General features: G+C 36.3%; 1 protein-coding gene across 2 annotated transcripts in view; it reads left to right on the forward strand.

Moving 5' to 3' along the window:
- THADA (THADA armadillo repeat containing) overlaps positions 1-13,198 on the forward strand; it is a 325,428-nt gene that overhangs the window by 69,145 nt on the left and 243,085 nt on the right. For both annotated transcript variants that reach the window (XM_065929363.1, XM_065929364.1), the window contains exons 23-24: positions 9,443-9,575; positions 12,101-12,214. In XM_065929363.1, coding sequence (XP_065785435.1) covers positions 9,443-9,575; positions 12,101-12,214 — 247 coding nt within the window. The remainder of the gene's footprint in view (positions 1-9,442; positions 9,576-12,100; positions 12,215-13,198) is intronic.

Here is a 13,198-nt window from a genome sequence, read left to right on the forward strand (position 1 = left end):
AACATCTTTGCAGTATGTGTGGCTTTATTTTTAAAAGAAAAATGTGTTTCTTTTGGATCCTTTGAAAGCTTTTAAGTTATGAAAAAGTTATTTAGGCATACAGCATTTTTAAAGTTTGCAGAAAGAAATCTGGACTTTCATGAAAATCCACTGAAATGGAGGCCAACTGCTGGCCACCTCTTGAACTACAGCTGTGTGAAGGAAGCAAGCACTTAAAGAGATTAATGGGTAAATAACCGAAGAGTTAAACATGAACCACATTGTTTGAATTGGTTTTTAATAAGATTATTCAGAATGTCTTCAAATGTAAACTGACTTCGCTATAAAACAATCATCTAAGAATAAATAGGAGTGGGAGACACTATTCTTTTTTCTGGGAATTTTTTGAAAGCAGCACTTGCACACACATACTTAGTACTTAATATGTTGAGTTAAATTTCTCAGATTCTAAGAATCTGATTTGTTATATGGTGCTTTTGTTTAAAATTTGATGAAATATTCATGTACTCTTTAAAAAAATAATCACCTTCCTATGCATAATTCTCTGCTTAAGCATTTGATTAGTGGTTAAATGCATTAAAGTTACAACTGTAAATTCAGATTTCTAATGAAATTCATATATGCTTATTTATGTGCTATCATTTTAGTATTTCAGGTTATTCTTTCAAAGAAAATGAACAGAATCCTAAACTAGGGTGCCAAACCAGGGAATCTAGCTTTCATTTGTTCAACCAGAAATTAAAAGCTTAACTCTTAAGGGGATTAAATTGTTCTGTAGTTCTAAATCTAGAAGGAAGGTTCATGAGTACTTGATAATGTCTTGCTCTTCATTTTTTTTAATTGCTCTGCTTATTGAAATGTATCTTAATCCATGAATATTTACTGCAATAATTACAGTCAGTTTCACATAATTGGCCTGAAAAACTGAACTGCTGACATTTAGCGATTTTTGTCATAGAATGCTAGTGCTTACTTACGGACATCAACAATTATGGTGGACAGAGGTAATTTTTATATGTATTTCAACTTTCATGAGTTAATTATAACTACTACAATTCAAATTCAATGGAAAACTTCTTATATACCTTTGAAATATAATAATAAAAAATAGTTTCACTCTACTGGAGACTGAAAGATCAAGTCTCTAAAGAATATGCAATTGAGCAAGAAATAAATGTAGAACATAATGTAGAGGTTTGAGGGAAAAGTCATTCAATGCTAAATTTAAAAGATATATGTGTATAATCTTCTCTCAGCCTTATTTTCATCTCCTTTGGCAAATGTGTCTAAGATACTTTTTATTTCTGAGTATCCTATGATTTTTATTTGAAATATTAATAATTAAAAAAGAACAAATTAAGTGATCTTTCACTCTTGGAAGCCATATTAATACTTTATATAGGTAAAAAAATCCTTTTCCCATTTCTATAGTAGATTAGAAGGATTTGAGGAAAACTAGAATGTCTTAGTGATTTTTTTTTCTTTTTTCTTTATTTTTTACATTGTTTTAATGTTTAAATCTTTGTGTCTTTGACTTGTGATCCTTGAGTTTCTATTTTTAAGTCCACTCCATAGTTGGGAAAGATATTACCTTCTTTCTGGAACTTTGAATACTCATTTTTTTTTAAAGTTCTCATAATAATTCTCAGTGATTTTAGACTCAGTAACAGAGGGATCTTGTTCTTAGTGAATAGCTTCTATCTCAGCTTTTTTAGTAAAATCTCAGAGTTGTTAATATTAATTTTTTCCTTCTGATCTCAGGGAATGGTTACATTAAATAAGAAAACCAGCACTTTGTTACATCCATCTAACCACTCTTTTTTTAATCCACCGTATCTTGCCCTCCTCCCCATGGCTTGCTGACTGGTAATTCAATTTCTATTTGGTCATTGTTGTCATTGCCTGTGCCTGCAGCTGAGGCTTTACAGTAGCCCCTGATGTTTTAGCCTGCAGTAAGCCTCAACAATATTTGATGGTGAAGAGGGAGGTTCAGATGGCTTCTGTTGATATGTAGCTTTCTCACTGGATCTCATTTGGGCAAATCGTTTTTCAGGCTTAAAATTTCTCCATGCTTCAAGGCTGTGTTTCCTTTTTTAAATGTGTATGTACATGCCCACAGCCTTCCTGCCCATCTGTCCCTGTTTAATTTAATTGAAATAATAAACATGAACCTTGAAATAATAAGCAGTACTTGACTGAAGAATGAATGGAGTGGAGAATTGGAGAATTTAGCTTATGAAATAAAAGGAGCTTGGAAAAATCTCTAAGTTAGGAAAAATAGCCCTACTGAAAAAGTCTGAGGAAATGAAGGTAACATTTCTCAATTAACAATCATTATATAACTAATCAGAACTTGACAAAAAATAGCTCTCTGTTACTGTCCTTAGGTGGATGGATAAACCATTGGAAAGCCACTCTGTAGTCAGGGGACCTGATTTATTGGCACAAAATAGTCTAATGACCAATTAGTTGGGTATACAGCATATGTAATTTGATTTCAGTCTGGGTTTTATGCTTATCTTAGAATCCTTACCCACTACCAGTGAGATAGCTTTGTGGATAGAAATTGGACTAATCTGTTTATGGAAGAATAATTTGCTTCAGTGATCTTCTCAAGACAACACAAAGACCTAAAAGGCAGCCATGGACTGGCCCGTTCATTTCTGTTACTTCTGGTAGAGACTCAAGCTATGAAAGTGTTAGCTTCTCAGTCGTGTCTGACTCTGCGACTCGGGCTATGGCACTTAGCATAGAAAAACCAAACCAAATCCAGACTCTCTTGCCTCTTGCCTGTCAGCCTTTTAATTTTTTTCTTTTAATTTCTACTGTTTCTCGACTGATAAACAGGAAAATCAAAATGATCTGATTCCCTCCACATCCCCATCCTTAACCTCCACCTCCCTCAGAGTGTAGAGGCAAGAGCAGTGAGGTGTGAGTTAGAGCTGAGTTCTCCCTCCCAGCTCTGTTGACACTAGCAAAGCCATGAAACCTCTCTAGGCTGCTGTGTCACCTTTGATAAAGGAAGAGAATGTAGCTTTCTAAGGCCTTTTCCAGTTTCCATTCTACTCCTAGTACAGTGCTGCTTGCTAGTTTCTGATTGGGAAAGTCTGGGGCTTTGGGGTATGAAAGATTGAGGGATGTTGGATACATTTTTAGTAAACTTCCTTCAGAAGTGGTAAACCAATCTCTTAGGAGTCTTTTGTGGATTAATAACATTTAGTGAGAGTGGCTTATGAAGAACCTTGAATCCCTTGTAAGAAAGTTACAATTTTTGTGATGTACTCAGAGATTAAAGACACTGTGTATTTTGCACTAATTTGACACTGGAGTGAAGTAAAACAAAATCAGACAGAGCGGATGTCAGCTGTTTCAGTGGAGAGGCACTAGCTAACCAAAGCAGGCTTGGAATTCCATGGCTGGGGCTGGTGAGCGCATGGGGCTGGCACAGACAGCCATGGACCGCTTTACTCAGCGACCTTTCCCTGGATTGTGTGATGAGGAACCAAAACAAACAAATAGAGTTTGTCGCATTGTTCTTGGGAGTCTTGCATGGTTCCATTTTTACCTCTCAGTTCCTTCATTATCATAAACAGCAGCAACTCTGGAGTTTTGAAATCACTTCCTTGTGAAGTAATCTTTCCTTGCTGGGGAGTAGACAGAAGCTTCATTGAACAGTCAAAGGCTAGGTTGGGCTGTTGTTTTTTTCTCGGCACAGCACAGTGACTTCACCACTGAGGAGCCTTATGGGTTTTTTAGCCCTCCTTTTCTACATCTAGTTTTTCAATTATCTGCCTAATTGGAAGCACAGCTAATATGGGGTAGCTGGCACCAATACTCATTGGTCTTTATTTATTCGTTCAGCAAACGATTTCCTGAACATCTCCTGTGTGCCTGTGTAGAGACACTCTGATCATTGAGAGTGTGATGTGGTAAGCCAGAGTTTCTCTGAACCGAGAGACAATTATTAGGATCTAAATTTGAAACATTTATCACTGTAGAACTAAGAGAGGTATGTGAGGACCTGAATAAGGGACTGTAGCCTATGAGGCCATGATGAGGTGTTTTGGCAACTGTCTAATGAGGAGCTTTGGGTACTTATATAATATAGGGTCATTGTTCTCTCTCTTTGGAATAGTAATCCAGGCAGTAGTGTCTCATTGAATTTCAAAGCATTTTTACAGTGATTTTATTTTCATTCTTGGGCATTGAGAAATCAAGTGATTTGTCCATAGCCACACAACTAGTTGGGCTTCCCTTGTGACTCGGCTGGTAAAGAATCCACCTCAGTGTGGGAGACCTGGGTTCAATCCCTGGGTTGGGAAGATCCCCTGGCGAAGGTATTTAACCTCAGTTACATACCACATTATACAAACCTGAACTCTCTATCGGGTTTTGAACCCTATCTGTGATTTCGTTCTTGAATATTGGGGAAAAATTCTCTCTTGGGGTAATATTTATGTTACCAGACTTGATTTTGCTTGGGGATTTCAGTAGAAAGTATCTTCATATCAGTGCTATGACCATGGGATGTGGAGATTTCTGAATGTGTACATTCCTGTTTGAAGAAGCTAAGGAGGGGAGTCACCTGTGGCTCTAATGGGCTTCTTTTGTGATTGGAAAGCGCTTTTGTTTATACTTTGCTTCCCAGTTGCTATACCCTCTTGGTGTGTCAGCCTGGTTTTTTTTACAATGGTACATTTAATGGAGTTGGTAAGTCATAAGTTGTTCATTTATTCAGCAGATATTTGAGCCAACTATTGGGATGCCAGCCCTATTCTGTGTGTTTGGGAATAAAGAAGTGAACAGGATAAAGTTTGTCCCTGATATCATAGAGTTTGTATTTTACAGGACATCTAGATAGTGATAAACTGTCAGATAACTTCTATGTGTTTCGGTGTGATAAAGTTTAGTATAAGGAAAAGTTTCTCTTTCTCCCTACACTAAAGTAAGCCAAGGCTCAGATGACAAGAAGCAGTAGCTTCCCAAGCAATGGGAATAGTTAATACAAAAGCATTTCGAGTAAAGAGTAGAATGGTATAAGATGAAGTTGAATGAGGCTGTTCAAATATGTAGGGCTTTGTGAGCCAGGATCTGGTGTTCCCTGGGTTTTTTAAAAAAATTATTGTTTGTAGATATTTTCATTCAGGTGATGATGGTGATGACTGATGATGCTGAGCTTGAGTCAGTACTCATCATTTACTATATATTAAGGTTAGGGGCAGGCTTCCCTGATAACTCAGTTGGTAAAGAATCCGCCTGCAATGCAGGTATACCCCCGTTCGATTCCTGGGTCGGGAAGATCCCCTGGAGAAGGGATAGGCTACTCACTCTGGTATTCTGGACTAGAGAATTCCATGAACTGTATAGTCATGGGGTCGCAAAGAGTCAGACATGACTGAGTAACTTTCACTTTCACTTTCAAGGTTAGGGACTCATCCTTGTTTTATTCCCAGACAGACTTATTTCTCTGCCTTATTTAAAATTATCTAAACAATTAATAAATGAAAAATAAGGAACCATGGTAAGGTAAAAGTTTATTAACAATCAGTAAATAAATAGCTTTGTTTTTATTGATGTTTGCTTTTCTGTACCCAGTAGCTTACTTATTTGAATGAATACTTATTACTTATTTGAATGAATTTTCATTTGGAGTTGCTCTTAAACCTGACAAAATGAAAGTGTGTTTATGGGAAAGGGAAAGGATTTACTTCCTTCTTGTGCTGGGAAAAAAAAAAAAAACCCTTAGGGATAATAGCTTGGTAAGTTATTGTTTTAGGAAAAGAAGATAATTGGTAGAGGCTTAACTTTTACTCAATTGGGGTTATACTTAACTGATTGCCTGGCAATTGAATTTTGATAATTTTCTGGGAATTTTGCTTCTTATTTTGGCCTTAAGTGTATTTCATATTTAAAATGTGAAATTAGTTGCTTTTTTTTGAAGGTGAAGTAATTTGTTTAGGCAAGCGGTGAGTCATTCAGTTAATTTAAGAAAATAGTTTATTAACAGTAATATATGTCCCCAGTTGTCTAAAGGAGTTAGAATACCTTCAAAATGAGTAAGACACAGTTTACCTCAAGTCAGTCACAAGTAGCTTATCTGCTGAGTGGATTTCTTGCAGGCAATTTTGATTCTCCAGCTAGCTTTCTTTCCACATCACCAGTTTGTTTTAAAACTATTTTAAGCCCTACTCTAATGGTGGATATTCAAGGATTGAAATGAATCTGAAAGATAACCTGACTAATCAAAATATGATTAAGAAGGCAATCCTTAAAAACAATATACTCTGGTAATGCATTCTAGGGCTTCCTAGTGACTCAGTGATGAAGAATTCACCTGTTAGACAGAAGACGTGGGTTCAATCCCTGGGCCTGGAAGATCCCCTGGAGAAGGAAACGACAACCCAACTCCAATGTTCTTGCCTGGGAAACCCCATGGAAAGAGGAGCCTGGCGGGCTACAATCCGTGTGGTTGCAGAGAGTCAGACACAACTGAGCAAATAAACAACAACAGCAGCAATGCATTCTGAGTCCAAAGGAACCTGCTTTCTAGATTGAGTGTAATTTGGAATTTGTATTCTACTGCTCCCTTCCTAGGGCATAGCATTGTGCCAAGCAGATCTTTTTGATCTTAATAGACCTTTCTTTTTCCAAGTGAATGAATGAAACCTACTGAAGGAAATAATGAGAGAGTTGATAATATCTCTCTCATGAACCAGATTGAGCCAAATACGTATCTGAGCATTTAGGGCAGGCACCCGGTGCTAGCTCAGGGAGGCCCCGGAGAAGCTCATTGACAGCGTTGAGGAGGGGGCATTACTGAACTAGTATTTGTTGTGCTAGTATTTCAGTGCCCTTGATAGAAAAATAAGGAAATAGGAAAACACCCCTCATCTCCTGCAGTTCCTTTTCCCCCTTGTCTTTTTCTTACTTTAGTGAATTCCTACAGGAATATTTAACCTTCGTCTGAAGTTTTATCTGTAAGCCAGTCCTACACTGCCAGTGGTCTTGTGGTGGGGAAGAAAATACGGGCCAATGAAATCCACAGAGAACCTTAGATCAAGTAGTCTTTCCTTTTTTCATCTCTGTGACCCCAGCTTTTAATCGTGGCTGGTAAGATCACAAAAAGATGTCTTTGTTTTAATTCTCTCTTTTTTTCCCCCCTCTGCTCACCCATTGTGTGTAAGTTAACCCAAATATACTTAAAAGACAATGAAGAATGAGCCAAAAAAGGCAGTAAGCGATAACTGGATCATTAGCACTTAAATTTAACAGCTCCTAGGGATTTGGGTTTCATCTTTTGACTGGGCAACTGTGTGAGGATTATACCAAGTTAGCAATGTTAATAGTAAACTAAAGATATTTTTCTGTGAAACAGATGCTTTCATCATAATTTGTAAAAGATATTAATACAAACCCAGTTATCAGAAAGTAACTTCCGTAATGTAAGTAATGTGTGGATTATTTTTATTAGTAAAAATCCAAACATATAAATGTATTTCTTATGAAAATTTCCAAACATAAATTATAAACATATAAAACATTAAAATTTCAAATATATATACACACATATGTGTCTCTGTGTGTGTGTATATATATATATATATATATAGAGAGAGAGAGAGAGAGAGAGAGAGAAAGGATAATGTAATGAAACACCTTTATCCATCATCCAGATTTAACATTTACCAGAGTTTTGTTATACATGCTTCATCTATCCCTCTCATTGTCCTTGGCTAAAGTTTTACAAAGTATATCCGTAAAATGTTATTTTTACTCCTATGCACTTTAGTATGCATCTCTAAAAAATACAGACACTTTCTTCCACATTCACAGTGCCATTGGCACTTCCTATAAATAATTCCTTGGGATCATATAATATTTAATATATTCATAATTATCTGTATTATTTGAAAGTATCCCTTTTTTTATTTGTTTTTTTCAAGTTGGAATCTAAACAAGGTTCCTACTTTGAGTTTGGTTGTTCTGCCTTTGAATCTCTTCTAATCTTGTGATTGAGACTGTTGATGGCTGGTTTTTGTGGCTGAGGGAGCCAAGTGGGAAGAAGCAGGAATGAGGTAACGGGTTTTAAGCCAGGCTAAAAGGAAAAACCGTTAAAAATCAGAGCCTGCTGGGAATAGGGAGATTTGGTTGTAACATCTGTGGCTGAAATGTTTTTCAGGCCCATGTGAAACTTTAAAAAATGCCTCCTTTCAAAGCAGTTGTATTTATGTATATTTTATTCTATGCAAGACATAACTAAATTTGAGTTGCTATTTGGAATGTTAGAAACTGAAGTTGTCAGTCTTAAGCCAAACTAAAATAACGAGAAAAAGTCCCCACCAGAGACTAACCCAACATTGTATATCACTATATTTCAATTTAAAAAAAAAGCACACAAAAAAACCACATATTTCTAAGAGCTCTAATTCTCTTTACAAATTAGAAATCAGTTACCTTTCTACAGATTGTCTTCTTCAATTCCAAAAAGAGAAGAGTATTTTTCCTTTGGACTTTATCTCTTTATTTTTGTATTAATTTTAAAAAAATCCAATTATGATCCTCCTAAGATAATTGTCTATCTACCATTAAATATGCTGTTTCTTAGGATAATGTTATATAATTGCATATTAGGGCATAGCCTGGTAGAGGAAATGGCAACCCACTCCAATATTCTTGCCTGAAGTATTCTATGGACAGAGAAGCCTGGCGGGCTAAAGTCCATGGGGTCACCAGAGTTACAAGGGGTCACATGGGGTCACATGGGGTCACAAGACTTAGTGACTCAACCACCACCACATTAGGGCATACGTTGAGAAAAAACTTGCATTCTAAAATAACAGTTAACACAGTAGAGCAGAATCTCACTAAGAGTAATGTCCAAATAACTTCACAATGTTTAAGACTCTTTCCAAACAACTTTCTTTATTAATTCTACATAGGATCTGGATGAAAATTTAATTTTTAATAGACTACACTTGGAGAAACCAAAGAGTGATTTACTAAAATATAGTTTCAAAAATATGTTTTATTTGAATATGTATAGTTTCTATAACTGCAGACTATGAACTATAATAAACTATAAGGTTATGTTCTCCTCACTGGAAATCTTGAGTTTTGCAATATAGAACATTGGTAAGTCCTTGGTTAACCTTCAGAACATTTTGGATGTGGGTTCAAGCTTAGATATTAAAGCTCATTTGCAGATAAGACACATGCTGTGTGTGTTTTTGTAAGAAATAGAACCTGTCACAGCTTCAAATCCTAAGACCCATCATAAAAAAGAAAGTAGGTGAAAAGTAGAAAGTGAGACACTTTTAATTTCCCTCGTTCCGAATGCCAGGATTTTGTTCTTTCCTGACAGTGTTAATGTGTGTCAATAGTTTGTGCTTTTACCTTTTGGTACCTGATAATTCCAAATGTTTGCTTTACATATGCCTTTTAGGTGCCCTAATGTGAGTCTGCAAAAGCTACCAGAAGAGTGGTTATTGAATGTTTTAGAGGAAATTAAATGCTGTGATCCTTCATCTAAACTCTGTGCTACAAGACGCAGTGCTGGAATTCCTTTCTACATACAGGTATTATGCTCACCTGCAGGATCATAGCTGGGGGTTTTGTTTGTTTCTGGTTTTTTGATAATAACCCCCCTGACCCATGAGTGATCGTATTGCATAAGGGACATTTCTGTCTTTTCTATAGTTCATCTCACAAATACTTTATTATAATGTGTGGCTATTGTGTTCCTATGACAGATCTCTTCTTGGAACAAACCCTCTAAGAGGTCAGTCTTATAACATGAACAGAGAGTGGTAGAGATTTCCGCCTGTGTATGAAGTACGAAGACATCACTGTGGTGCATTCATTACTCACTTCCAGGAAGTGCACATGCTACCTTTTTTTCAATTAGAAAAAGTATTCTTCCTCTCTTTTCAAAGACTCTGTAGGCAACCAGTGTTAAAAGTTTCTTTTGAATCCTTGCACAAAATATCCATGCATAAAATAATCCTAATCCTAATAGTAGCTTTTATAAGTGGTTATTTCACAAATGTTATCTCATTTAATCCTTTCTCAAGCCCTACAAGATAGATCCTATTATCATTCATATATTGGGCCATAGAAAAGTTAGGTAAATGACTTGCCAGTGGCCATACGGATAGTAAAAGCAAAACTAAGACTTGAGCTGAGGCACCCAGGCACCCTGCCTCCTGAACACCTGTTTTTTGAAAGAGTGTGTGTGCATGCATTTTCTTTTGTATCACCGATGAAAGCATACTCCACACATTGTTTTGCTTCTTGCTTTTTTTACTTAACATTATACCTTAAAGATTGCTCCATATCAGCATGCTCAGATATTGCTAGTTGATAGGAAAATATTTCCACAGTGTTGAAATTAAGAGGCCATCACCTTTATGAATCCAAAGAATAAAAACCAAGTCCTCACAATACTAAATTAGACCCGGCCTGCAAGATCTTTCTTTAATATTCAGGAAGATAAAATCTAGGAATAGGTTTTAAAAAAAACAAAATGAAAATAAGTGAAATGAAGTCTGTTTTTCAGTGCCCTAGTATTTTTTCCTTCCCTTTGTTATTCCTCCCCCAAATTCCCAGAGTCATGATTTGTTGATGACAGTGGGTACCAGTCGGAAAGGTTGGTTTGACACACAGATCACCATGGTGGTAGATTTTAGTGATCTTCAGAAATCAACTCACTCTGACCTGGTGTGTTTTGCCTCTTATGTCTGTCTGAGAATAAGTGTTAAGGCAGCAGCAAGGTTCGGTTGCACATTTGTGCTGTGTGCTTCTTTCTTGGTTCCCAACTAATATCACATATTGGTGATAATGATACAGCGATCAGGACTGCACTTTCTTAGCTCAGCCTTGAGAAGAATGTCATAACTACACACAGCTCTTGGGGGAAAAAAAAAACAAAAAAGCTATGTTTCCCAGGAGACACATCAGTAATCACATATGGCTTTCTTATTTATTTTAGTTGATTAAAATCTAAATTAATAGAAAAATCTGCTCAGGAAAGTCCCCTTTTCCCTAGTATAACTTTACCAATAAAGTGATACTCTTGTTCTAGTGGAAAGCTTTGCTCGGTGTTAGCTGTGAAGAAAAACTGCCTACTTAGTTTATGAGCTTACCTTTGGTGTAGATATATATAAAATTTTTTTGAATGGTCAAAAGATAGTTTATGTATTTTCTGAGCATCAATATATTATGAGAAGTTTCTTTTTAAAACCTGTTTTGCCTATGTATTTTTACTTTGCTCCTTATGGGTTATAAATGCTTCAGAAGAAGCTGAAGGACTTGAAGCTTTCACTCTTGGCACCCAGTAGCTACATATATATGAAATATTCTGGCTACTCACAGTCCTACACAGCCACTAACCTATTTTCTGTCTCTGTATAAATGGAATCATATAATATGTGGTATTTGTGTTTGTCCTCTTTCACTTAGCATCATGTTTCAAGGTTCATCCATATTGTAGCATGTGTAAGTACTTCTTTTTATTGCCTCAGGTGGTTTGATACTACTATTTTTACATTTATCAAAATGTTAGAAAGTAAGCAGCTCTTGAACATTCAAATATAGGACCTCTTTGAAGTTCATAGTATTTCCTTTTGTCCCATGGAGTTTCCAGTGCTACAGTTTGAGAGTTCTCCAGTCTCCAGTCCTCTTATGAAGAATTGAATAACTGATCTGTCTCCAGGGAGTTTCCACATCCTTACAAGAAATTTAATCCAGAGGTTTTTTGTTTTTCAAGTAAAGGGAAGTTTCTTGTTGGATAATTAAAACTTTTTGTATCTGAGACCTGCCACCCAGTTATGGTCCTAGAAGAGTTGTCAACAGGAGCTGTTTGCAACCTCTTAGTATTACATAATTGACACGCCAAACTAGAGGTAACCATAGAGATTCTGTAATATCACCACCTGATTTTACAGGTGAAGTATCTGAGGAATGGAGAGGTTAAGCTGCTTGCTCAAGGTCACACAGCTTAATTAACTTGCTTAACCCCACATTGGGGAATCCATTCTGGGGACTAGCAAGCAGGTGTATATAAAATAATAGTCCTGATAATTTCTTTCTTGTTTTTCCATAGGCATTGTTGGCATCTGAACCTAAGAAAGGCAAAACGGATTTGTTGAAAATAACAATGAAAGAGTTAATCTCTTTGGCTGGACCTGCAGATGACTCACAAAGCACAGTCCCCAGGGTAATAATGGAAATACACAAACTCTGCTAGGAAGTCAGTGGTTTTAACTCTTTGCTGTACTTAAAGAGAAAATTTAAAAATCTGTCAAAGATACAGACAGAGCTCTTGAAGATAAGACAAACATTTAAAGCTTATTCGGAGAGGATTGTTTTGGGTTTGATTTTTCTTCTCCACAAAATAAGCCATTGCTTTAGTTGGTATAGATTAACCAAGATGGTCTGATTTTTAACTCTAGTGAAAACATTCGATTTAGACAAGGTATTTTACAATATTACAATTGTATCTGAAAATTAAAAAATGAATGTGCTGTCACTTTCAGATTTCGTGTGTGCTTCTTTGAGTTGATATATATTTTAAAATTTAGCAGTTGGGTCTTCCCCTAAAATGTAGTGTCTGGCTTTTGGTATATTCACATTTTAATTTTAGCTAATTCTTAGTCCTTTTTTGTCACTGTTAACGTTTGATTAAGTATATACTTACTTGTGTGCATGAAGTTGGGTTAAGTGTCCCTCACAGTTCCGCCCCACTCCATGGTAGCACACACCTGTCAGATACATCTTGTCTAGGCTTTCTCAGCCAATGCCTCGTAGGAGGATGTTCCTGCCCACCCGGTGGAGGCCCACTTTAGGTAGAGAAGAGACTGACAGCTGAAGTTTACGGTCAAATACAGTAAGGACATATGGTTTTATGTCAGAGCCTGTGGGAGGTATTAGGGAAGCCCATGGGCCAGAATGTGGACCAGTGGGAAGGATAGAGTTTATTAACACATATCACCTAGTGGCCTGTGACTGTATGATGTAAAAATTCTTTAAAAGTTTTAAATAAAAAGTTACAGACCATCTTTCAGAAATGATCTGAAATCATTTTAAGATTTTTTTCCCCCCAAAATGTGAAAAATATAACTGGTTCCACTTTTTAGACTATCACTTAGAAAAATACTATTGTTTAATAAGAACATCTGAAAATAGTGGAATTTGATTATCA

This window comes from Muntiacus reevesi, chromosome 3, assembly GCF_963930625.1.
Source record: "Muntiacus reevesi chromosome 3, mMunRee1.1, whole genome shotgun sequence".
Classification (NCBI taxonomy): Eukaryota; Metazoa; Chordata; class Mammalia; order Artiodactyla; family Cervidae; genus Muntiacus; species Muntiacus reevesi.